General features: G+C 42.7%; 1 protein-coding gene across 3 annotated transcripts in view; it reads left to right on the forward strand.

Moving 5' to 3' along the window:
• Window positions 1-26,675, forward strand: part of OSBPL5 (oxysterol binding protein like 5) — a 526,154-nt gene that overhangs the window by 456,686 nt on the left and 42,793 nt on the right. For all 3 annotated transcript variants that reach the window (XM_053720419.1, XM_053720421.1, XM_053720420.1), the window contains 2 exons: window positions 909-1,026; window positions 24,934-25,036. In XM_053720419.1, coding sequence (XP_053576394.1) covers window positions 909-1,026; window positions 24,934-25,036 — 221 coding nt within the window. The remainder of the gene's footprint in view (window positions 1-908; window positions 1,027-24,933; window positions 25,037-26,675) is intronic.

Here is a 26,675-nt window from a genome sequence, read left to right on the forward strand (position 1 = left end):
TTTGAGTGGATCTTGTTCTAATATTGACCAATGTTTTTTTATAATTTGTTTGATTTCTGGAATGGCTAATGAATCCTATTTTCTTGAGTGGCCTCTTAATTTCCTTTGATTCCTTTTAAAAGGTTGTCTCTATTCATCATTCTTACTTTATTATATGCTGTGTTTAGTCATTTTGGGGGGTATTTCTTTTCAATGAATTTTGTTTTTAGAATATGAGCTTCTTGTTCGAAATCCTCTACTCTTGAGCAATTTCTGCGAATCCTTTGGAATTGCCCAAAAGGGATATTGCGTAACCATCGTTTATGATGCCCACTGTCAGCTCTGAGATTACCATTACTATGTTGACCAAGCTAAACATTCTCTGGTAATTCTGATTAATCATTTATTTGTAATGCCAGATTGGATGCTATTCATATCACAGGCCCACGATAGCTCTGGGCCATAAATGGGGCAAGTGATATAGTATAAGAATGAGGAAACACAGACATGTAAAAGCAACCCATGTAGCCTTCTAAATATACATGACATGGCACACATCTAGACATTAAAGAGACATGAAACCCAAAAAATGATTTAATGATTCACATAGAACATACAGTTTTAAACAAATTTCCACTTTACTTCTATTATCAAATTTTCCTATTTCTCTTTGTTACCTTTGTTGAAGGAGCAGCAATGCACTTCTGGGAGCTAGCTGAACACATCAGGTGAACCAATGACATGAAATGAGGTTTATATGTAAAGCCACCAATCAGCAGCTTACATGCTAAATCATGAACATTTCAGTTTGATTTTACTGTCCTTTTAAATGAGAAGTAAAGTCTTGTTTTTGCTATTTTTGATGTATTTATTTTATATTTAAAAAGAGACTGAACAAGAATGAACCCCCTTTTTCTTTCTACTGCTAGAGATCAACACAAGAAAATTGGCGACGTAAAGCTAGCGAGCAGCCATCAATCAGCAGCCATACTACAGAGAGCAGTTGTTCAACTCCAGAACCTGGGCAGGATTCTTCTGATGATGATGGTTAGTGTTTTACTCATACGAAAGCTCAATGTTGATGAACCTCTGCAAAAGCAGTTAGTAAAATGAAATTGCCAAAGCAAAGTAAATATGTCCAGAAATTTAGAAAACTGGAGTTAACAAATATGTTCACAAGTGAGTTATATATACAAATGAGCCTTCCTTTAGATGTCTTTTTGTTTGAACTTTAGGCATAAAATTAATTTAAACCATTAATGTATAACTTATAATTATGAAAGCTAATTTGTACTAATTATGACTTATTCAGGCTTTACATTAGTTTTATCATTTTTAGTTTTTATTTAAGTAAAAATAAACATAGAATGGATATAAAACGTCTACACACCCTTATGAAATTGCAGATTTTTTAAATTTTTAAAACTGAAATAACAACAATGTAAATGTCAGACTTGTTCCATCAGTGTGTGATCTTTCAACAAACAAAAATCATTAGGAGCAATTTAAATAATAATTTAAAAAAAATACAACACCCTGATTTCATAGTCTGAACACCCTTTCATAATGGGGGGCTGTAGCTGTGTTCACAGTTAACCAATCACATTCTAAATCATGCCTGTAGGTAAATAGTATACACCTGCTATCAATTAAATTGATTCTGATTGAACCAAAAATTAAAGGGAGTTGTTGCTGTAGGATTTAATTGCATTTTTGGGGTTGCATCCTACTGAGAGAGCCATGGTCCACAAAGAGTTTACAGATAAATTGCAAGAGCTAATTAAAAAGTCAGGAGAGGAATATAAAAGAATGTGGCATCACAGTGACATTGCAAAGGTCAGAGACGACCCACCAAAGTTGATGAGAGGACGAGGAGAAAACTTATCAGAGAGGCTACCAAGAGGCCAACGGCAACACTAAAAGACCTACAAGAATTTCTGGTGGGTACCGTTCACTCCTTGCATGTGATCACCATCTCGTATTCTGCACATGTCTGAGCTAGGGCATAGGATGGCAAGACGGAAACACGTTCTTACAAAAAGGAACATCCAAGCCCATCTAATTTATGCTAAAAGATTCATTTAGTCACCCCAAACCATGTGGGAAAATGTGCTATGATCTGTTGAGGTTGAACCTTTTGGCCTAAATTGTAAAATATATGTTTGGCACAAAGCCAATAAAGATTATCATCTAAGCAACACCTTACTATCTCTGAAGCATTGTGGTGGTAGCATCATGCTTTGGGGCTGCTTGTCTTCAGCTGAGTCAGGGGCTCTTATAAAAATAGATGGGATAATGAAAAACTCAAAATATCAAGATATTTTGGCACAAAACCTGCTGACCTCTTTCAGAAAGATGAAGAGTAGTGATGTCGCGAATAGTTCGCCGGCGAATAGTTCCCGGCGAACATAGCATGTTCGCGTTTGCCGCGGCGGGCGAACATATGCGATGTTCGATCTGCCCCCTATTCATCATCATTGAGTAATATTTCTCCAACATTGGTGTGTCCGGTCCACGGCGTCATCCTTACTTGTGGGATATTCTCTTCCCCAACAGGAAATGGCAAAGAGTCCCAGCAAAGCTGTTCACATGATCCCTCCTAGGCTCCGCCCACCCCAGTCATTCTCTTTGCCGTTGCACAGGCAACATCTCCACGGAGATGGTTAAGAGTTTTTTGGTGTTTAAATGTAGTTTTTATTCTTCTATCAAGTGTTTGTTATTTTAAAATAGTGCTGGTATGTACTATTTACTCTGAAACATAAAAGGATGAAGATTTCTGTTTGTAAGAGGAAGATGATTTTAGCAGACAGTAACTAAAATCGGTTGCTGTTTCCACATAGGACTGTTGAGATGAAGTAACTTCAGTTGGGGGAAACAGTTAGCAGACTTTTCTGCTTAAGGTATGACTAGCCATATTTCTAACAAGACTGTGTAATGCTGGAAGGCTGTCATTTCCCCTCATGGGGACCGGTAAGCCATTTTCTTATTCAAAAACAAACAGAATATAGGGCTTATTATGGGCTAAAAAACTGGTAGACATTTTTATGGGCTAAATCGATTGCTTTATTTGTGCATATTATTCAAATTTAGGCTAACAATTGACATTTATAATCTTGGGGAACGTTTATAAAACGGCAGGCACTGTATTGGACACCTTTTTCAGTCAGGGGGCCTTTCTAGTCATAGACTGAGCCTCATTTTCACGCCATTAATGCACAGTTGTTTTTTGAGAACAGGGCATGCAGATGCATGTGTGTGGATCTAAGAATCTCTGAAAAAGCTTTTAGAAGGCGTCATTTGGTATTGTATTCCCCTCAGGGCTTGGTTGGGTCTTAGCAAAGACTGTATCTGGGACTGTATGGGGTTAAATTGAAAAACGGCTCCGGTTCCGTTATTTTAAGGGTTAAAGCTCTGAAATTTGGTGTGCAATACTTTTAAGGCTTTAAGACACTGTGGTGAAAATTTGGTAATTTTTGAACAATTCCTTCATACTTTTTCACATATTCAGTAATAAAGTGTTTTCTGTTTGAAATTTAAAGTGACAGTAACGGTTTTATTTTAAAACGTTTTCTCTTGTTAAGTGTATCCAGTCCACGGATCATCCATTACTTATGGGATATTAACTCCTCCCCAACAGGAAGTGCAAGAGGATTCACCCAGCAGAGCTGCTATATAGCTCCTCCCCTAACTGCCATTACCAGTCATTCTCTTGCACCCAACGAATAGATAGGATGTGTGAGAGGACTGTGGTGATTATACTTAGTTTCATACCTTCAATCAAAAGTTTGTTATTTTATAATAGCACCGGAGTGTGTTATTCCTTCTCTGGTAGAATTTGAAGAAGAATCTACCTGAGTTTTTCTATGATTTTAGCCGGAGTAGTTAAGATCATATTGCTGTTTCTCGGCCATCTGAGGAGAGGTAAACTTCAGATCAGGGGACAGCGGGCAGATTAATCTGCAAAGAGGTATGTAGCAGCTTATTATTTTCTGACAATGGAATTGATGAGAAAATTCTGCCATACCGATATAATGTAAACTCAGCCTTAAATGCAGTAGCAGCAACTGGTATCAGGCTGTCATGTATGTATATTTTACACTTCAGTATTCTGGGGAATGGCACTTCACTGGAATTATACTGTATGCATAAAACTTTAGCCTAATTTGCAGGGACTAGCAACAGGCTTTTTAATAACACTCAATTTATTAATGTTAAACGTTTTTTGCTGGCATGTAAAATCGTTTAATTTTCTGAGGTACTGGGTGAAAAAATGTTTTGGGCACTATTTTTTTCCACTTGGCAGTCGTTTTATTTAATTTATGACAGTTTACTGATCTCTCTCACTGTTATGTGTGAGGGGGAGGGGCCTTTTTTGGTGCTTTTGCTATGCATCAAAAAATTCAGTCAGAAGTTTATTGTCTTCCCTGCATGATCCGGTTCATCTCTACAGAACTCAGGGGTCTTCAAAACTTGTTTTGAGGGAGGTAATCACTCACAGCAGAGCTGTGCGATTGTAGTTGACTGTGATAAAAAAAACGTTTATTTCTGTATTTTTTTTTTTTTTTCTGCTATCAGGTTTAGTTATCCTTTGCTAATGGGAGCAATCCTTTGCTAAAATTGTGTTTTTTACAAAGATTTGATGCTATAACTTTTCAGTTTATTAATTTTCAACTGTCATAACTTTTTCTGTGCTTCTTATAGGCACAGTACGTTTTCATATTATAGTAAATTACTTGAAAAGTATTTCCAAGTTGCTAGTTTATTTGCTAGTGTGTTAAACATGTCTGATTCAGAGGAAGATATCTGTGCTATATGTGTTAAAGCCAAAGTGGAGCCCAATAGAAATTTATGTACTAACTGTATTGATGCTACTTTAAATAAAAGTCAATCTGTACAAATTGAACATATTTCACCAAACAACGAGGGGAGAGTTATGCCGACTAACTCGCCTCACGTGTCAGTACCTGCATCTCCCGCTCGGGAGGTGCGTGATATTGTAGCGCCGAGTACATCTGGGCGGCCATTACAAATCACATTACAGGATATGGCTACTGTTATGACTGAAGTTTTGGCTAAATTACCAGAACTAAGAGGTAAGCGTGATCACTCTGGGGTGAGAACAGAGTGCGCTGATAATATTAGGGCCATGTCAGACACTGCGTCACAATTTGCAGAACATGAGGACGGAGAGCTTCATTCTGCGGGTGACGGTTCTGATCCAAACAAACTGGATTCAGATATTTCAAATTTTAAATTTAAGCTGGAAAACCTCTGTGTATTACTAGGGGAGGTGTTAGCGGCTCTGAATGATTGTAACACAGTTGCAATACCAGAGAAAATGTGTAGGTTGGATAAATATTTTGCGGTACCGGCGAGTACTGATGTTTTTCCTATACCTAAGAGACTTACTGAAATTGTTACTAAGGAGTGGGATAGACCCGGTGTGCCGTTCTCACCCCCTCCGATATTTAGAAAGATGTTTCCAATAGACGCCACCACACGGGACTTATGGCAAACGGTCCCTAAGGTGGAGGGAGCAGTTTCTACTTTAGCTAAGCGTACCACTATCCCGGTGGAGGATAGCTGTGCCTTTTCAGATCCAATGGATAAAAAGTTAGAGGGTTACCTTAAGAAAATGTTTGTTCAACAAGGTTTTATATTGCAACCTCTTGCATGCATTGCACCTGTCACGGCTGCAGCAGCATTTTGGTTTGAGTCTCTGGAAGAGACACTTGAATCAGCTCCATTAGATGAGATTACACACAAGCTTAAAGCCCTTAAGTTAGCTAACTCATTTATTTCAGATGCCGTAGTACATTTAACTAAACTTACGGCTAAGAATTCCGGATTCGCCATTCAGGCACGCAGAGCACTGTGGCTAAAATCCTGGTCAGCTGACGTTACTTCTAAATCTAAATTGCTTAATATACCTTTCAAAGGGCAGACCTTATTCGGGCCCGGGTTGAAAGAAATTATCGCTGACATTACAGGAGGTAAAGGCCATGCCCTGCCTCAAGACAGAGCCAAACCTAAGGCTAGACAGTCTAATTTTCGTTCCTTTCGTAATTTCAAAGCAGGAGCAGCATCAACTTCCTCTGCACCAAAACAGGAAGGAGCTGTTGCTCGCTACAGACAAGGCTGGAGACCTAACCAGTCCTGGAACAAGGGCAAGCAGGCCAGGAAACCTGCTGCTGCCCCTAAGACAGCATGAATCGAGGGCCCCCGATCCGGGAACGGATCTAGTGGGGGGCAGACTTTCTCTCTTCGCCCAGGCTTGGGCAAGAGATGTCCAGGATCCCTGGGCGTTAGAGATCATATCTCAGGGATACCTTCTAGACTTCAAATTCTCTCCCCCAAGAGGGAGATTTCATCTGTCAAGGTTGTCAACAAACCAAATAAAGAAAGAGGCGTTTCTACGCTGCGTACAAGATCTTTTATTAATGGGAGTGATCCATCCGGTTCCACGGTCGGAACAAGGACAAGGGTTTTACTCAAATCTGTTTGTGGTTCCCAAAAAAGAGGGAACTTTCAGGCCAATCTTGGATTTAAAGATCCTAAACAAATTCCTAAGAGTTCCATCGTTCAAAATGGAAACTATTCGGACAATTTTACCCATGATCCAAAAAGGTCAGTACATGACCACAGTGGATTTAAAGGATGCTTACCTTCACATACCGATTCACAAAGATCATTACCGGTATCTAAGGTTTGCCTTTCTAGACAGGCATTACCAGTTTGTAGCTCTTCCATTCGGATTGGCTACGGCTCCGAGAATCTTCACAAAGGTTCTGGGTGCTCTTCTGGCGGTACTAAGACCGCGAGGAATTGCGGTAGCTCCGTACCTAGACGACATTCTGATACAAGCTTCAAGCTTTCAAACTGCCAAGTCTCATACAGAGTTAGTACTGGCATTTCTAAGGTCGCATGGATGGAAGGTGAACGAAAAGAAGAGTTCTCTCTTTCCACTCACAAGAGTTCCCTTCTTGGGGACTCTTATAGATTCTGTAGAAATGAAGATTTACCTGACAGAAGACAGGTTAACAAAGCTTCAAAATGCATGCCGTGTCCTTCATTCCATTCAACACCCGTCAGTAGCTCAATGCATGGAGGTGATCGGCTTAATGGTAGCAGCAATGGACATAGTACCCTTTGCACGTCTACATCTCAGACCGCTGCAATTGTGCATGCTAAGTCAGTGGAATGGGGATTACTCAGACTTGTCCCCTACTCTGAATCTGGATCAAGAGACCAGAAATTCTCTTCTATGGTGGCTTTCTCGGCCACATCTGTCCAGGGGGATGCCATTCAGCAGGCCGGACTGGACAATTGTAACAACAGACGCCAGCCTACTAGGTTGGGGCGCTGTCTGGAATTCTCTGAAGGCTCAGGGACAATGGAATCAGGAGGAGAGTCTCCTACCAATAAACATTCTGGAATTGAGAGCAGTTCTCAATGCCCTTCTGGCTTGGCCCCAGTTAACAACTCGGGGGTTCATCAGGTTTCAGTCGGACAACATCACGACTGTAGCTTACATCAACCATCAGGGAGGGACAAGAAGCTCCCTAGCAATGATGGAAGTATCAAAGATAATTCGCTGGGCAGAGTCTCACTCTTGCCACCTGTCAGCAATCCACATCCCGGGAGTGGAGAACTGGGAGGCGGATTTCTTAAGTCGTCAGACTTTTCATCCGGGGGAGTGGGAACTTCATCCGGAGGTCTTTGCCCAAATACTTCGACGTTGGGGCAAACCAGAGATAGATCTCATGGCGTCTCGACAGAACGCCAAGCTTCCTCGTTACGGGTCCAGATCCAGGGATCCGGGAGCGGTTCTGATAGATGCTTTGACAGCACCTTGGACCTTCGGGATGGCTTATGTGTTTCCACCCTTCCCGATGCTTCCTCGATTGATTGCCAGAATCAAACAGGAGAGAGCATCAGTGATTCTAATAGCGCCTGCATGGCCACGCAGGACTTGGTATGCAGATCTAGTGGACATGTCATCCTGTCCACCTTGGTCGCTACCTCTGAAACAGGACCTTCTGATCCAGGGTCCCTTCAAACATCAAAATCTAATTTCTCTGAAGCTGACTGCTTGGAAATTGAACGCTTGATTTTATCAAAACGTGGTTTTTCTGAGTCAGTTATTGATACCTTAATACAGGCTAGGAAGCCTGTTACCAGAAAGATTTACCATAAGATATGGCGCAAATACTTATATTGGTGCGAATCCAAGAGTTACTCATGGAGTAAGGTTAGGATTCCGAGGATATTGTCTTTTCTACAAGAAGGTTTAGAAAAGGGTTTATCCGCTAGTTCCTTAAAGGGACAGATTTCAGCTCTGTCCATTCTTTTACACAAACGTCTGTCAAAAGTTCCGGACGTTCAAGCTTTTTGTCAGGCTTTAGCTAGGATCAAGCCTGTGTTTAAAACTGTTGCTCCACCATGGAGTTTGAACTTAGTTCTTAATGTTTTACAGGGGGTTCCGTTTGAACCCCTTCATTCCATTGATATCAAGTTGTTATCTTGGAAAGTTCTGTTTTTAATGGCGATTTCCTCGGCTCGAAGTGTCTCTGAGTTATCTGCCTTACATTGTGATTCTCCTTATCTGATTTTTCATTCAGACAAGGTAGTTCTGCGTACTAAACCTGGGTTCCTACCTAAGGTGGTCACTAACAGGAATATCAATCAAGAGATTGTGGTTACATCTTTGTGTCCTAATCCTTCTTCGAAAAAGGAACGTCTGCTACACAATCTAGATGTAGTCCGTGCCCTGAAATTTTATCTACAGGCAACTAAGGATTTTCGACAAACGTCTTCCCTGTTTGTCGTTTATTCTGGTCAGAGGAGAGGTCAAAAAGCTTCGGCTACCTCTCTCTCCTTTTGGCTTCGTAGCATAATACGGTTAGCCTATGAGACTGCTGGACAGCAGCCTCCTGAAAGAATTACAGCACATTCTACTAGAGCTGTGGCTTCCACTTGGTCCTTTAAGAATGAGGCTTCTGTTGAACAGATTTGCAAGGCTGCAACTTGGTCTTCTCTTCATACTTTTTCCAAATTTTACAAATTTGACACTTTTGCTTCTTCGGAGGGTGTTTTTGGGAGAAAGGTTCTTCAGGCAGTGGTTCCTTCCGTATAAAGAGCCTGCCTGTCCCTCCCGTCATCCGTGTACTTTAGCTTTGGTATTGGTATCCCATAAGTAATGGATGATCCGTGGACTGGATACACTTAACAAGAGAAAACATAATTTATGCTTACCTGATAAATTTATTTCTCTTGTAGTGTATCCAGTCCACGGCCCGCCCTGTCACTTTAAGGCAGGTAATTTTTCCATTAAACTACAGTCACCACTGTACCCTATGGTTTTCCTTTCTCTGCATGTTTTCGGTCGAATGACTGGTAATGGCAGTTAGGGGAGGAGCTATATAGCAGCTCTGCTGGGTGAATCCTCTTGCACTTCCTGTTGGGGAGGAGTTAATATCCCATAAGTAATGGATGATCCGTGGACTGGATACACTACAAGAGAAATAAATTTATCAGGTAAGCATAAATTATGTTTTTTGTGCATTGTTGACAAGTTTAAGCCTGTTTAACATGTCTATACCTTCAGATAAGCTATGTTCTATATGTATGAAAGCCAATGTGTCTCCCCATTTAAATTTATGTGATAATTGTGCCATAGCGTCCAAACAAAGTATTACAGTACTGCCACAAATAATGATATTGCCCAAGATGATTCCTCAAATGAGGGGAGTAAACATGATACTACATCATCTCCTACTGTGTCTACACCAGTTTTGCCCATGCAGGAGGCCCCTAGTACATCTAGTGCGCCAATACTTATTACCATGCAACAATTAACGGCTGTAATGGATAACTCCATAGCAAATCTTTTATCCAAAATACCTACTTATCAGAGAAAGCGCGATTGCTCTGTTTTAAACACTGAAGAGCAAGAGGACGCTGATGATAATTGTTCTGTCATACCCTCACACCAATCTGAAGGGGCCATGAGGGAGGTTTTGTCTGAGGGAGAAATTTCAGATTCAGGAAAAATTTCTCATCAAGCTGAACCTGATGTTGTGACATTTAAATTTAAATTAGAACATCTCAGCGCACTGCTTAAGGAGGTGTTATCTACTCTGGATGATTGAGACAATGGTCATTCCAGAGAAATTATGCAAGATGGACAGGTTCCTAGAGGTTCCGGTGTCCCCCGACGCTTTTCCTATACCCAAGCGGGTGGCGGACATAGTAAATAAAGAGTGGGAAAAGCCCGGCATACCTTTTGTTCCTCCCCCTATATTTAAGAAATTATTTCCTATGGTCGACCCCAGAAAGGACTTATGGCAGACAGTCCCCAAGGTCGAGGGGGCAGTTTCTACTCTAAACAAACGCACTACTATTCCTATCGAAGATAGTTGTGCTTTCAAAGATCCTATGGATAAAAAATTGGAAGGTTTGCTTAAAAAGATTTTTGTACAGCAAGGCTACCTTCTACAACCAATTTCATGCATTGTTCCTGTCACTACGGCAGCGTGGTTCTGGTTCGAGGAACTAGAAAAGTCGCTCAGTAGAGAAACTCCATATGAGGAGGTTATGGACAGAGTTCACGCACTTAAATTGGCTAACTCTTTTATTTTAGATGCCGCTTTGCAATTAGCAAAATTAGCGGCGAAAAACTCAGGGTTTGCTATTGTGGCGCGCAGAGCGCTTTGGCTAAAGTCTTGGTCAGCGGATGTGTCATCCAAGACAAAATTACTTAACATTCCTTTCAAAGGTAAAACTTTATTTGGACCTGATTTGAAAGAGATTATTTCAGACATCACTGGGGGAAAGGGCCACGCCCTTCCACAGGATAGGTCTTTTAAGGCTAAAAATAAGCCTAATTTTCGTCCCTTTCGCAGAAATGGACCAGCCTCTAATTCTGCATCCTCTAAGCAAGAGGGTAATGCCTCACAACCCAAACCAGCCTGGAAACCAATGCAAGGCTGGAACAAAGGTAAGCAGGCCAAGAAGCCTGCCACTGCTAACAAGACAGCATGAAGGAGTAGCCCCCGATCCGGGACCGGATCTGGTGGGGGGCAGACTCTCTCTCTTTGCTCAGGCTTGGGCAAGAGATGTTCAGGATCCTTGGGCGCTAGAAATAGTTTCTCAAGGTTATCTCCTGGAATTCAAGGAACTATCCCCAAGGGGAAGGTTCCACAAGTCTCACTTATCCTCAAACCAAATAAAGAGACAGGCATTCTTACATTGTGTAGAAGACCTGTTAAAGATGGGAGTGATACACCCAGTTCCAATAAAGGAACAAGGAATGGGATTTTATTCCAATCTGTTCGTAGTTCCCAAAAAAGAGGGAACGTTCAGACCAATTTTGGATTTGAAGATCCTAAACAAATTTCTCAGGGTACCATCGTTCAAAATGGAAACTATTCGAACGATTCTACCCACCATCCAGGAAAGTCAATTTATGACTACCGTGGATCTAAAGGATGCGTATATCCCTATCCACAAGGAACATCATCAGTTCCTAAGGTTCGCTTTTCTGGACAAACATTACCAGTTTGTGGCTCTTCCATTCGGATTAGCCACTGCTCCAAGGATTTTCACAAAGGTGCTAGGGTCCCTTCTAGCGGTTCTAAGACCAAGGGGCATTGCAGTAGTACCTTACTTGGACGACATTCTAATACAAGCGTCGTCCCTGTCAAAGGCAAAGGCTCATACGGACATTGTTCTAGCCTTTCTCACATCTCACGGATGGAAAGTGAACAAAGAAAAGAGTTCTCTGTCCCCATCAACAAGAGTTCCCTTCTTGGGAACAATAATAGATTCCTTAGAAATGAGGATTTTTCTGACAGAGGTCAGAAAATCAAAACTTCTAAGCTCTTGTCAAGTGCTTCATTCTGTTCCTCGTCCTTCCATAGCGCAGTGCATGGAAGTAATAGGATTGATGGTTGCAACAATGGACATAGTTCCTTTTGCACGAATTCATCTAAGACCATTACAACTGTGCATGCTCAAACAGTGGAATGGAGATTATACAGACTTGTCTCCAATGATTCAAGTAGATCAAAAGACCAGAGATTCACTCCGTTGGTGGCTGACCCTGGACCATCTGTCCCAGGGAATGAGCTTCCGCAGGCCAGAGTGGGTCATTGTCACGACCGACGCCAGTCTAGTGGGCTGGGGTGCGGTCTGGGAATCCCTGAAAGCTCAGGGTCTATGGTCTCGGGAAGAGTCTCTTCTCCCGATAAACATTCTGGAACTGAGAGCGATATTCAATGCTCTCAGAGCTTGGCCTCAACTAGCAAAGGCCAAATTCATAAGGTTCCAATCAGACAACATGACGACTGTAGCTTATATCAATCATCAAGGGGGAACAAAGAGTTCCCTAGCGATGAAAGAAGTGACCAAAATAATTCAATGGGCGGAGGATCACTCCTGCCACTTGTCTGCGATCCACATCCCAGGAGTGGAAAATTGGGAAGCGGATTTTCTGAGTCGTCAGACATTTCATCCGGGGGAGTGGGAACTCCATCCGGAAATCTTTGCCCAAATAACTCAATTATGGGGCATTCCAGACATGGATCTGATGGCGTCTCGTCAGAACTTCAAGGTTCCTTGCTACGGGTCCAGATCCAGGGATCCCAAGGCGACTCTAGTAGATGCACTAGTAGCACCTTGGACTTTCAACCTAGCTTACGTATTCCCACCGTTTCCTCTCATTCCCAGGCTGGTAGCCAGGATCAATCAGGAGAGGGCCTCTGTGATCTTGATAGCTCCTGCGTGGCCACGCAGGACTTGGTATGCAGACCTGGTGAATATGTCATCGGCTCCACCATGGAAGCTACCTTTGAGACAGGACCTTCTTGTTCAAGGTCCATTCGAACACCAAAATCTGGTCTCCCTCCAACTGACGGCTTGGAGATTGAACGCTTGATTCTATCAAAGCGTGGGGTTTCAGATTCAGTGATAGATACTCTGGTTCAGGCCAGAAAACCTGTAACTAGAAAAATTTACCATAAAATATGGAAAAAATATATCTGTTGGTGTGAATCCAAAGGATTCCCATGGAATAAGATAAAAATTCCTAAGATTCTCTCCTTTTTTCAAGAAGGTTTGGAGAAAGGATTATCTGCAAGTTCCCAAAAGGGACAGATCTCTGCTTTATCTGTCTTACTACACAAAAGACTGGCAGCTGTGCCAGATGTTCAAGCATTTGTTCAGGCTCTGGTTAGGATCAAGCCTGTTTACAGACCTTTGACTCCTCCCTGGAGTCTAAATCTAGTTCTTTCAGTTCTTCAAGGGGTTCCGTTTGAACCCTTACATTCCATAGATATTAAGTTACTATCTTGGAAAGTTTTGTTTTTGGTTGCAATTTCTTCTGCTAGAAGAGTTTCAGAGTTATCTGCTCTGCAGTGTTCTCCTCCTTATCTGGTGTTCCATGCAGATAAGGTGGTTTTGCGTACTAAGCCTGGTTTTCTTCCTAAAGTTGTTTCTAACAAAAATATTAACCAGGAGATAGTTGTACCTTCTTTGTGTCCGAATCCAGTTTCAAAGAAGGAACGTTTGTTACACAATTTGGACGTTGTCCGTGCTCTAAAGTTCTATTTAGAGGCTACTAAAGATTTCAGACAAACATCTTCCTTGTTTGTTGTTTATTCTGGTAAAAGGAGAGGTCAAAAAGCGACTTCTACCTCTCTTTCCTTTTGGCTTAAAAGCATCATCCGATTGGCTTATGAGACTGCCGGACGGCAGCCTCCTGAAAGAATCACAGCTCACTCCACTTGGGCTGTGGCTTCCACATGGGCCTTCAAGAACGAGGCTTCTGTTGACCAGATATGTAAGGCAGCGACTTGGTCTTCACTGCACACTTTTGCCAAATTTTACAAATTTGATACTTTTGCTTCTTCGGAGGCTATTTTTGGGAGAAAGGTTTTGCAAGCTGTGGTTCCTTCCGTTTAGGTGACCTGATTTGCTCCCTCCCTTCATCCGTGTCCTAAAGCTTTGGTATTGGTTCCCACAAGTAAGGATGACGCCGTGGACCGGACACACCAATGTTGGAGAAAACAGAATTTATGCTTACCTGATAAATTACTTTCTCCAACGGTGTGTCCGGTCCACGGCCCGCCCTGGTTTTTTAAATCAGGTCTGATGAATTATTTTCTCTAACTACAGTCACCACGGTATCATATGGTTTCTCCTATATATATTTCCTCCTGTCCGTCGGTCGAATGACTGGGGTGGGCGGAGCCTAGGAGGGATCATGTGACCAGCTTTGCTGGGACTCTTTGCCATTTCCTGTTGGGGAAGAGAATATCCCACAAGTAAGGATGACGCCGTGGACCGGACACACCGTTGGAGAAAGTAATTTATCAGGTAAGCATAAATTCTGTTTTTGACCCTGTACCTCACAGTCAGCAGGCACATTCCAGCCAATCAGCAGCAGACCCTCCCTCCCAGACCCTCCTACCTCCTGGACAGCATCCATTTTAGATTCATTCGGAAGCTGCATTCTTAGGGAGAGGAGGGACAGTTTAGCTGCTGCTGAGTGATTAATAGGGAAATCAATAGCTAGGCTAGTGTATTCAGTGTCCACTACAGTCCTGAAGGACTAATCTGATCTCTGCTGTAAGGACAGCACCCCAAAAAGCCCTTTTTAGGGCTGTTTTTTTTCCCTTTGTAATCTAATTGCAGTTGCCTGCCTACCAGCGTGTGTGCCAGGCTCACAGTGTATACTGTGTCCACTTGCCCAGTGCCACCACTCATATCTGGTGTAACAGTAGTGTAAATTTAAAAAAAAAAAACTTTTTTGACTGTGAAACATCAGTCTGCTCGTGTAATCTAATTGCAGTTGCCTGCCTGCCAGCGTGTGTGCCAGGCTCACAGCATATACTGTGCCCACTTGCCCAGTGCCACCACTCATATCTGGCGTAACAGTAGTGTAAATTTAAAAAAAAAAACTTTTTTGACTATGAAACATCAGTCTCCTTGTGTAATCTAATTGCAGTTGCCTGCCTGCCAGCGTGTGTGTCAGACTCACAGCGTATACTGTGCCCACTTGCCCAGTGCCACCACTCATATCTGGTGTAACAGTAGTGTAAATTTTTAAAAAAAAAACTTTTTTGACTGTGAAACATCAGTCTGCTTTTTTGTGTCAGGCTCACAGCGTATACTGTGCCCACTTGCCCAGTGGCACCACTCATATCTTGTTTAATAGTAGTGCAAGCGTACATTTAAAAAAAAAAAACTTTTTTGACTGTGAAACAGCAGTCTGCTTTTTTGTGTCAGGCTCACAGCATATACTGTGCCCACTTGCCCAGTGCCACCACTCATATCTTGCTTAATAGTAGTGTAAGTGTACATTTAAAAAAAAAAAAAACTTTTTTGACTGTGAAACATCAGTCTGCTTTTTTGTGTCAGGCTCACAGCGTATACTGTGCCCACTTGCCCAGTGCCACCACTCTCATCTTGTTTAATAGTAGTGTAAGTGTACATTTAAAAAAAAAAAAACTTTTTGGACTGTTAAACATCAGTCTGCTTTTTTGTGTCAGGCTCACAGCGTATACTGTGCCCACTTGCCCAGTGGCACCACTCATATCTTGTTTAATAGTAGTGTAAGTGTACATTTAAAAAAAAAAACTTTTTTGACTGTGAAACATCAGTCTGCTTTTTTGTGTCAGGCTCACAGCGTATACTGTGCCCACTTGCCCAGTGCCACCACTCATATCTTGTTTAATAGTAGTGTAAGTGTACATTTTAAAAAAAAAAAAAACCTTTTTGACTGTGAAACATCAGTCTGATTTTTTGTGTCAGGCTCACAGCGTATACTGTGCCCACTTGCCCAGTGGCACCACTCATATCTTGTTTAATAGTAGTGCAAGTGTACATTTAAAAAAAACAAAACTTTTTTGACTGTGAAACATCAGTCTGCTTTTTTGTGTCAGGCTCACAGCGTATACTGTGCCCACTTGCCCAGTGCCACCACTCATATCTTGTTTACTAGTAGTGTAAGTGTACATTTAAAAAAAAAAAAACTTTTTGGACTGTGAAACAGCAGTCTGCTTTTTTGTGTCAGGCTCACAGCGTATACTGTGCCCACTTCCCAGTGCCACCACTCATATCTTGTTTAATAGTAGTGTAAGTGTACATTTAAAAAAAAAAAAACTTTTTGGACTGTTAAACATCAGTCTGCTTTTTTGTGTCAGACTCACAGCGTATGCTGTGCCCATTTGCCCAGTGCCACCACTCATATCTTGTTTAATAGTAGTGTAAGTGTACATTTAAAAAAAAAAAAACTTTTTGGACTGTTAAACATCAGTCTGCTTTTTTGTGTCAGACTCACAGCGTATGCTGTGCCCATTTGCCCAGTGCCACCACTCATATCTTGTTTAATAGTAGTGTAAGTGTACATTTAAAAAAAAAAAACTTTTTGGACTGTGAAACAGCAGTCTGCTTTTTTGTGTCAGGCTCACAGCGTATACTGTGCCCACTTGCCCAGTGCCACCACTCATATCTTGTTTAATAGTAGTGTAAGTGTACATTTAAAAAAAAAAAACTTTTTGGACTGTTAAACATCAGTCTGCTTTTTTGTGTCAGACTCACAGCGTATGCTGTGCCCATTTGCCCAGTGCCACCACTCATATCTTGTTTAATAGTAGTGTAAGTGTACATTTAAAAAAACAAAACTTTTTTGACTGTGAAACATCAGTCTGCTTTTTTGTGTCAGGCTCACAGCGTATACTGTGCCCACTTGCCCAGTGCCACCACTCATATCTTGTTTAATAGTAGTGTAAGTGTACATTTAAAAAAAAAAAACTTTTTGGACTGTGAAACATCAGTCTGCTTTTTTGTGTCAGGCTCACAGCGTATATTGTGCCCACTTGCCCAGTGCCACCACTCATATCTTGTTTAATAGTAGTGTAAGTGTACATTTAAAAAAAAATGACAGGCAGAGGCAGGCCACCCCGCAGTTGCTGTCGTGGTTGTGGTGCTGTGATTCCCTTTGGCCCTAGAATAATGCCCAGTGTTCAGAGGCCACGTACCATGAACTCGAAAACTTCTGAGGACATAGTTGACTGGCTAACACAGGACACCCAATCTTCTACAGCTTCCGCTCGGAACCTTAACGCACCATCCTCCTCCAGCTTAGCTTCGGGCACCTCTCAAGTAACCACTCGCCCGCCTGCCGCCACCACCAACACTAGCACCACAGCCGCTTCACTTGATCTGTCAGAGGAGTTATTTAAACATCAGTTGGAAGAAATGAGTGATGCGCAACCATCATTGACAGAGGATGTAGATAACAGTGATATGTCTCAGTCAGGCAGCATTACAGACATGGACGTACGGTGTGATGATGATGATGTTGTACCTGCTGCTGCTTCCTTTGTTGAGTTGTCAGATACAAGTGAAGCGGTTGATGATGATGATGCGTCCGTGGATGCCCGCTAGAAGAGAAGAAGAACAGGGGGAAAGTTCAGATGGTGAGACAGAGAGGAGGAGGAGGAGGCGAGTTGGAAGCAGGGGGAGGTCGTTGCAAGGAGCTAGTGGCACAGTCAGACAGCATGCATCGGCACCCGGGGTCAGCCAGACAGCACGCCAATCAACGCATGCTGTTGACACCACCAGAATGCATTCATCGCAGAGCTCAGCAGTGTGGCATTTTTTGTGTGTGTCTGCCTCTGACAACAGTGATGCCATTTGCAACTTGTGCCAAAAGAAACTGAGTCGTGGGAAGTCCAACACCCACCTAGGTACAACTGCTTTGCGAAGGCACATGATCGCACATCACAAACGCCTATGGGATCAACACATGAGTACAAGCAGCACACAAACTCAAAGCCGCCATCCTCCTCCTGGTCCAGCATCTTCAGCCACGTCAACCACTGCTGTCCTCCTTGCCCCCTCTCAACCATCCACCACTCCGTCTCTTGCCTTGAGCAGTTCCTGCTCATCACCAGCCCACAATCAGGTGTCTGTCAAGGACATGTTTGAGCGTAAGAAGCCAATGTCACAAAGTCACCCCCTTGCCCGGCATCTGACAGCTGGCTTGTCTGAACTCTTAGCCCGCCAGCTTTTACCATACAAGCTGGTGGAGTCTAAGGCGTTCAAAAAATTTGTAGCTATTGGGACACCGCAGTGGAAGGTACCCGGCCAAAATTTCTTTGCACAAAAGGCAATCCCCAACCTGTACTCAATTGTGCAAAAGGAAGTAATGGCATGTCTGGCACACAGTGTTGGGGCAAGGGTCCATCTGACCACTGATACCTGGTCTGCAAAGCATGGTGAGGGCAGGTATATCACCTACACTGCGCATTGGGTAAACCTGCTGACGGCTGCCAAGCATTGAATGCGTGGCTCTGCAGAGCTGCCACCTCCTCTACTCCTCCTACTCCATCCTCTTCCATAACCTCCTCGCCTCCTCTTCTGCTGCTGCGTCTTGCTCCACATCAACGGCACCCCCCCAGCTCCCCAGGTACTGTTCCACATCCCGGATACGGCAGTGTCACGCCGTCTTGGGGTTGACTTGCTTGAAAGCAGATAGTCACACCGGACCAGCACTCCTGTTCACCCTGAATGCACAGGTGGATCAGTGGCTGACTCCGCACCAACTGGAGATCGGCAAAGTGGTTTCTGACAACGGAAGAAATTTGGTGGCGGCATTGAATTTGGGCAAGTTGACACATGTGCCATGCATGGCACATGTGTGTAATCTGATCGTACAACGCTTTGTGCATAAGTACCCAGGCTTACAGGACGTCCTGAAGCAGGCCAGGAAGGTGTGTGGCTATTTGAGGTGTTTCTACACGGCCATGGCGCACATTTCAGATATTCAGCGGCGAAACAACATGCCTGTGAGGTGCTTGATTTGCGACAGCCCGACACGTTGGAATTCAACACTCCTAGTGTTCGACCGCCTGCTCCAACAAGAAAAAGCCGTTAACGACTATTTGTATGACCAGGGTGCTAGGACAGCCTCTGCGGAGTTGGGAATTTTTTTGCCACGTTACTGGACGCTCATGCGCAATGCCTATAGGCTCATGCGTCCTTTTGAGGAGGTGACAAACCTAGTCAGCCGCACTGAAGGCACCATCAGTGACATCATACCATTTGTTTTCTTCCTGGAGCGTGACCTGCGAATAGTGCTGGATCAGGCCGTAGATGAGCGTGAAGAGGAAGAGTTGTGGTCACCATCACCACCAGAAACAGCCTTATCAGCATCGCTTGCTGGACCAGCGGCAACGCTGTAAGAGGATTGTGAGGAAGAGGAGTCAGAGGAGGAATGTGGCTTTGAGGAGGAGGAGGAAGACCTACCATAACAGGCATCCCAGGGTGCTCGTTATCACCTATCTGGTACCCGTGGTGTTGTACGTGGCTAGGGGGAAGAAGATACCTTCAGTGAGATCACTGAGGACGAGGAACGGGACATGAGTAGCTCGGCATCCAACCTTGTGCAAATGGGGTCTTTCATGCTGTCATGCCTGTTGAGGGACCCTTGTATAAAAAAGCTGAAGGAGAACGACCTGTACTGGGTGTCCATGCTACTAGACCCACGGTATAAGCATAAAGTGCCTGAAATATTACCGCAAGTCGGAAAGGATGCAGCAGTTCCAAAAGAAATTAAAAAGTATGCTTTACACAGCGTATAAGGGTGATGTTACAGCACAACGGGAATCTAACAGGGCAAGAGGTGAAAGTAATCCTCCTCCTCCCACGACCACGCCGGCAAGGACAGGAGGCTTTACAGACGTGTTGTTGATGGAGGACATGCAGAGCTTTTTAAGTCCTATGCATCACCACAGCCCTTTGGGGTCCACCCTCAGAGAACGACTCGACCGACGAATAGCAGACTACCTCGCCTTAACTGCAGATCTCGACACTATGAGGAGCGATGAACCCCTTGACTACTGGGTGTGCAGGCTTGACCTGTGGCCTGAGCTATCCAAATTTGCGATAGAACTTCTAGCCTGCCCCACTTCAAGTGTCCTGTCAGAAAGGACCTTCAGTGCAGCAGGAGGTATTAATTAAGATGAATGAGGGATGGATCCCGAAGGGACTGACATTGGGCGATACATTCGAGTAAAAAAGGCCTGATGAGATGAGCTGCCTTGGGCTAAAAATGGTCCACACGCTGCTGTATTTTATCTCTGAATGCCGGATGACTTGCGTGACTTATCCGCCACCAACTAGGGTTCAAGCCGCAATGTTTTAGGGCACTTTCTGCCTGGGAAACAAACATAAATTTTTCTGGCCGCTGCTACAGCAGAGGCTGCAACAATACCTATTTTTTCAGGCATGTGTACATGCCTAATTTTTCTGGCCTCTGGTGCAGCACTGTGGCTTCAAAAACCAAACCAATAAAAAAGGCACATAACAGGGATTAAACTGATAGGAATAGTACTACTTAACACACCACTCCTATCTGGTGGCACATTAGATTGCACGCGCAGTGCCCCAAATTTGAAGTAGGAAGACCGACCAAGCATCTTTTTCCATCTCCCGGTTCCTAAAATCCATGCCATATACACGTCCCCTGATAGGGGACGTAACAGGGATTAAACTGATAAGAATAGTACTACTTAACACACCACTCATATCTGGTGGCACAGTAGATTGCACGCGCAGTGCCCCAAATTTGAAGTAGGAGGACCGACCAAGCATCTTTTTCCATCTCCCGGTTCCTAAAATCCATGCCATATACACGTCCCCTGATAGGGGACGTAACAGGGATTAAACTGATAAGAATAGTACTACTTAACACACCACTCATATCTGGTGGCACAGTAGATTGCACGCGCAGTGCCCCAAATTTGAAGTAGGAGGACCGACCAAGCATCTTTTTCCATCTCCCGGTTCCTAAAATCCATGCCATATACACGTCCCCTGATAGGGGACGTAACAGGGATTAAACTGATAAGAATAGTACTACTTAACACACCACTCATATCTGGTGGCACAGTAGATTAGACGCGCAGTGCCCCAAATTTGAAGTAGGAGGACCGACCAAGCATTTTTTTCCATCTCCCAGTTCCTAAAATCCATGCCATATACACGTCCCCTGATAGGGGACGTAACAGGGATTAAACTGATAAGAATAGTACTACTGGACACACCACTCATATCTGGTGGCACAGTAGATTGCACGCACAGTGCCCCAAATTTGAAGTAGGAGGACCGACCAAGCATTTTTTTTCCATCTCCCGGTTCCTAAAATCCATGCCATATACACGTCCCCTGATAGGGGACGTAACAGGGATTAAACTGATAAGAATAGTACTACTGAACACACCACTCATATCTGGTGGTACAGTAGATTGCACGCGCAGTGCCCCAAATTTGAAGTAGGAGGACCGACCAAGCATCTTTTTCCATCTCCCGGTTCCTAAAATCCATGCCATATACACGTCCCCTGATAGGGGACGTAACAGGGATTAAACTGATAAGAATAGTACTATAGTACTACTTAACACACCACTCATATCTGGTGGCACAGTAGATTGCACGCGCAGTGCCCCAAATTTGAAGTAGGAGGACCGACCAAGCATCTTTTTCCATCTCCCGGTTCCTAAAATCCATGCCATATACACGTCCCCTGATAGGGGACGTAACAGGGATTAAACTGATAAGAATAGTACTATAGTACTACTTAACACACCACTCATATCTGGTGGCACAGTAGATTGCACGCGCAGTGCCCCAAATTTGAAGTAGGAGGACCGACCAAGCATCTTTTTCCATCTCCCGGTTCCTAAAATCCATGCCATATACACGTCCCCTGATAGGGGACGTAACAGGGATTAAACTGATAAGAATAGTACTACTGAACACACCACTCATATCTGGTGGCACAGTAGATTGCACGCGCAGTGCCCCAAATTTGAAGTAGGAGGACCGACCAAGCATCTTTTTCCATCTCCTGGTTCCTAAAATCCATGCCATATACACGTCCCCTGATAGGGGACGTAACAGGGATTAAACTGATAAGAATAGTACTACTTAACACACCACTCATATCTGGTGGCACAGTAGATTGCATGCGCAGTCCCCCAAATTTGGAGTAGGAGGACCGACCAAGCATCTTTTTCCATCTCCCGGTTCCTAAAATCCATGCCATATACACGTCCCCTGATAGGGGACATAACAGGGATTAAACTGTTAAGAATAGTACTACTTAACACACCTTATAATAACGCAGAGAGAGGCAATGCAGAGAGAGGAGTCTGAAGAAGAGGAGTCAGAGGAGGAAGGTGGCTTTGAGGAGGTGAAAGACCAAACACAGCAGGCGTCCCAGGGGGCTTGTTGTCACCTTTCGGGGACCCTTGGTGTTGTACGTGGCTGGTGGAGGAAGATACTTTCAATGACATCAGTGAGGACAAGGAACGGGATATGGCTAGCTTGGTATCCAACCTTGTGCAAATGGGGAGTTTGCGGTTGTGCAAATGGACTGTTTGCGGTTGTTTGCGATGCGTTAAACGGGGAGTTTGGTCTGTCACTGTGAAGCGGGCATAACCCTTACACTACCTGATCGATACAACATCATACCTAATGTTTTAAAGCACGTTATTCCAAACAATTTAGGAATGTTAGGTGATTTATGCCCTTTATGGATTAAAACCAGACTCTGCATCAACTATGTAATTTTCCGTGGGAGTTTTGCCATGGATCCCCCTCCAGCATGCCACAGTCCAGGTGCTAGTCCCCTTGAAACAACTTTTCCATCACTATTGTGGCCAGAAAGAGTCCCTGTGGGTTTTAAAATTCGCCTGCCTATTGAAGTCAATGGCGGTTCGCCCGTTCGCGAACTTTTGCGGAAGTTTGTGTTTGCGGTTTGCGAACGCAAAATTTTATGTTCACGACATCACTAATGAAGAGGTATTTCACATTACAACATGACAATGACCCAAAGCACACGTCCTAGTTGACCAAGGCATGGCTTCAGAAAAGGAAAATAAAAATCTTGGAATGGCCCAATCAGAGCCCAGACTTCAATCCCATCGAAAACCCTGTGGAATTACCTAAGGAAAGCTATTCTCAGGAGATCCTCTTGCAATTTGAAGGAACTTTAACTTTTTTTGCAAACAAGAGTGGTATAAAATTCCTGTCTACATATGCAAAGTTATTAGAGACTTATTCACAACGACTTGCTGCTATAATAAATTCAAAAGGGGCTTCCACAAAATATTGGTTGGGTGATGTGAGGACTTATGCAATCAGGGTGTTTGTTTTTATTTAAAACTTTTTCTAATAATTATTTGTTTGTTTTTTATCTTGTTGTGTGTGTGCGTGTTGGAAGATTACATTACAGATGGAAAATTACAGGACCCACCATTGTGACATGCTAAAAGAACTAAACTGGCTATCACTGGAATCCAGACGCACCCTCCATCTTTCCAGCCTAGTGTTTAAGAGCTTTTCTGGGAAGTTCCCACCCTACCTGATCAGAATGCTCTCCCAGGCTATTCCCACCTCCTATAACCTTCGATCCAGTACCAGCACATTATTTTTCTTGTCTCAATACAAAAAGAAAGCAGCTCGATCCTCCTTTTCCTACAGAGCACCACAATTATGGAACAACCTCCCGCACACTTTCAAACCTTCCCTAAGCCTAAAATCCTTTAAGAGATCCTTCTCTACATATCTCAAAACAGAATGCACCTGTCATGGTTGATTATATATTTCCTACCTGTTCTATGTTAAATTTTTGCATATATTGTGTATTATTATTGTTTTTTGTATTTTATTGTACCCTATTGTATCAATGCAATGTTTTGTGGACCCAGGACATACTTGAAAACAAGAGAAATCTCAATGTATACTTCCTGGTAAAATATTTTTTAAATAAATAAATAAATGAATAAATAAATAAATAAATAAATAATATAAAAGAAGCAAAGTCAATAAAAAAAGTGTACTTGTAGTATACAAAAAATGTAAAACAGCCCCAAAATGCAATGCGTTCAATCTAACACACTGAGATACAAACAAGGGTGGCACAAGCTCTTTGTAATTTCCATAGGCACATACAAGGCACAAAAATAGACTGCGCTCTCAAACCGGACTGGGTACACATCCCATGTCACTGCAAAGCTCACAGCCCTGGGTGCTCACCAGCACTCACAGACAGCTGCACAGCTTTCAGTGATTCAGGCAGTTAACCCCAGACAAGCCTGGGTGAAAAGTCCACAGGGAAAATGACAAAAGAAAGAAAGTACGTCACTCACTTACAAGCACAGAGCTAGATTAAAAGCAAAATAGAAGAGTTAGTTACATCATTTGGCCAAATGGTGAAAAGTCTAGAACCACTTCAAGGTCTTTTCCTCCCTGGGACCCTAACCTAGAGCCACACAATGCATGCATTCAACCAAACACACTGAGATGCTTGTCTGGGGTTTACTGCCTTAGTCAACAAAAGCTGTGCAGATGTCTGTGAGTGCTTGTGAGCACCCAGGGCTGTGAGTTTTGCAGTGTCATAGTATATGTGCCCAGTCTGGTGGGCTTCTCTCTATGTGTATTATGTCTCCCTAAGGGAAAAAGGGGCAACCAGACATAACTCCTTACTCAGTGTGCTTAGAGGAATGTGGCTACACCTCACTGACGAGGCCCAATGAAGGCCGAAATGATTGCCTAGGGTTGCCGTGTTCAGAGAGTAATTGCCTGGTATTTCAGCGCTGGTACTGACCGTAATAGGCGGGATCAGACTAATTTACTACAGGAAAGTTCTACTCTGTGAAAAGCATTACTGGGCTAAAAAGAAGCTGCTCCCAGGTGGTAAATCGCCATACTACAAGCTAACAAGTTATTGAGCTGGTTGTTTATTCCTGAGTGTGCTTCTATCTATGTTGATATATATACTGTATATATATATATATATATATATATATATATATATATATATGCTCTGTATGATTCTGTAACCCTGTGCAAATGTTTTGTTTATTTATTTATTTATTTTAGGTTTCCCTGGTCCTTGCTCTCAGTGTGGCAAAGAAAAATCTGAGTTAAAGGAAATTCAGGAAGCCATGCTATCATTACAGAGAACCCAACAAGATATACACAGGTACGACAGCTAGACATTATCGCTAGTATCTATTGTATGATAGCTTTGTGGAAAATGTTTTTTTTGGTTCAGGTCAAAGCAATTTATAAAAGAGAGAAAAATGAAAATTATTTTTTCCTACGCTTGCGGGGATGTGTGACAGCCACTGAGCCTCTATCCCACATAGGCTGAATTATGCCCCAAAATATCATGCTCTATGCTTGAGCCTGCCATATTTTTTTCCATAACTGAGCAGTGATTTAATTCCTGTATATGCCAGTAACACATACACAGCAGTAACACCCCTTGGCTGCCTGCAGCACACACCAAGCAATTTTTTTATGACAGGAAAAAAGCTCAATGCAGAGATTTTAGCCAGGCATATAACAGAGCAAAAAAGAAAGACTGAGGCGAAATTAATTCACCAGAAAATAACTAATGCTAATCAGAATCATCAGTACATTTCATAAACATCATAGAGAAGTACCTAACATCTCCCAAAATTATTGGCCAATTCCATATCAGGATCCAGATTTAAGAGAAACTATCAATAAGAAAGTTTGGAAAACAGCACACCAGTCCTTGTGGGGCACGGAATAAAAGGACCTGCCAAGTCCCAATATACAATCCAAAAGCAAAGAATATTCCAGCCTCCAAAATTCTTTTAAAAGAACCTTTATTTCCACATGGGGTCCTCAAAAGAAAACATACAATGTTTCAAGCCTATTGAAGGCTCTTAATCATCATACATGATTAAGAGCCTTCATTAGGCTTGAAACATTGTATGTTTTCTTCTGAGGACCCCATGTGGAAATAAAGGTTCTTTTAAAAGAATTTTGGAGGCTGGAATATTGTTTGCTTTTGGATTTTTTACGAGAAACTATTACAGAAAAATCTCTTATAACTAATAGAAGATCTAAAAATATGAGAGATATGCAAACTAGTCATTTTGTTTAACAATATCCTAGAAACTGGGAGGTGTCAACCATGTAAAAATATGATTTCATTAAAAGAATTTGTTCATCATAAGACAAAACAAAAATATTATACACATATTTCATGATATATATGTGGCTACCTGGAGCTGCCCGCTTTGTGGGCAAAACGACAGGAGAACTATGTACCAAAGTCTTAAAACATCTTGGAGACATAAAATGGGGATGCCCAGTATCTGTTGTGGAACATATGAATACTCTGCATGGTGATGAGGAATATAACAACGTTTTTTGTCATAGGTCAGGTTAGTGTAGTAATCAAAGACCTGAAAAAAAGATTTACTGCAGCGAGAGAGTAGATGGATATATGAAATGCAAAGCAAAAACTCTAAGGACCTAAATGAAGATTTGAGCGATGATGCAGGAGAGGATTATTTGATATTGATCCCTCCCTTGAGTTCACTTGGGAATTTGGTATATATATATATTTTTTTCCACAGGGCTTTATTGAATTCGTAAAGTCATACAATAAATGTGGTAAAGAAAAGTGTAAAAACATTACATTGAAACTTACAAAGTTATATGATAACATTAGTACTGCAAGTCAACAGCTGTCCAGCGGCAAACTTCAAACATAGAGTGCTGTTCTTTATGAACACAGAGAGTCCATAGATTTCAAGGTTATTCTAGGTCTAGTTCATTTGGTCCTTACAATAGTGCCGGAA

The sequence above is a fragment of the Bombina bombina genome, chromosome 7 (genome assembly GCF_027579735.1).
Source record: "Bombina bombina isolate aBomBom1 chromosome 7, aBomBom1.pri, whole genome shotgun sequence".
Lineage (NCBI taxonomy): Eukaryota > Metazoa > Chordata > Amphibia > Anura > Bombinatoridae > Bombina > Bombina bombina.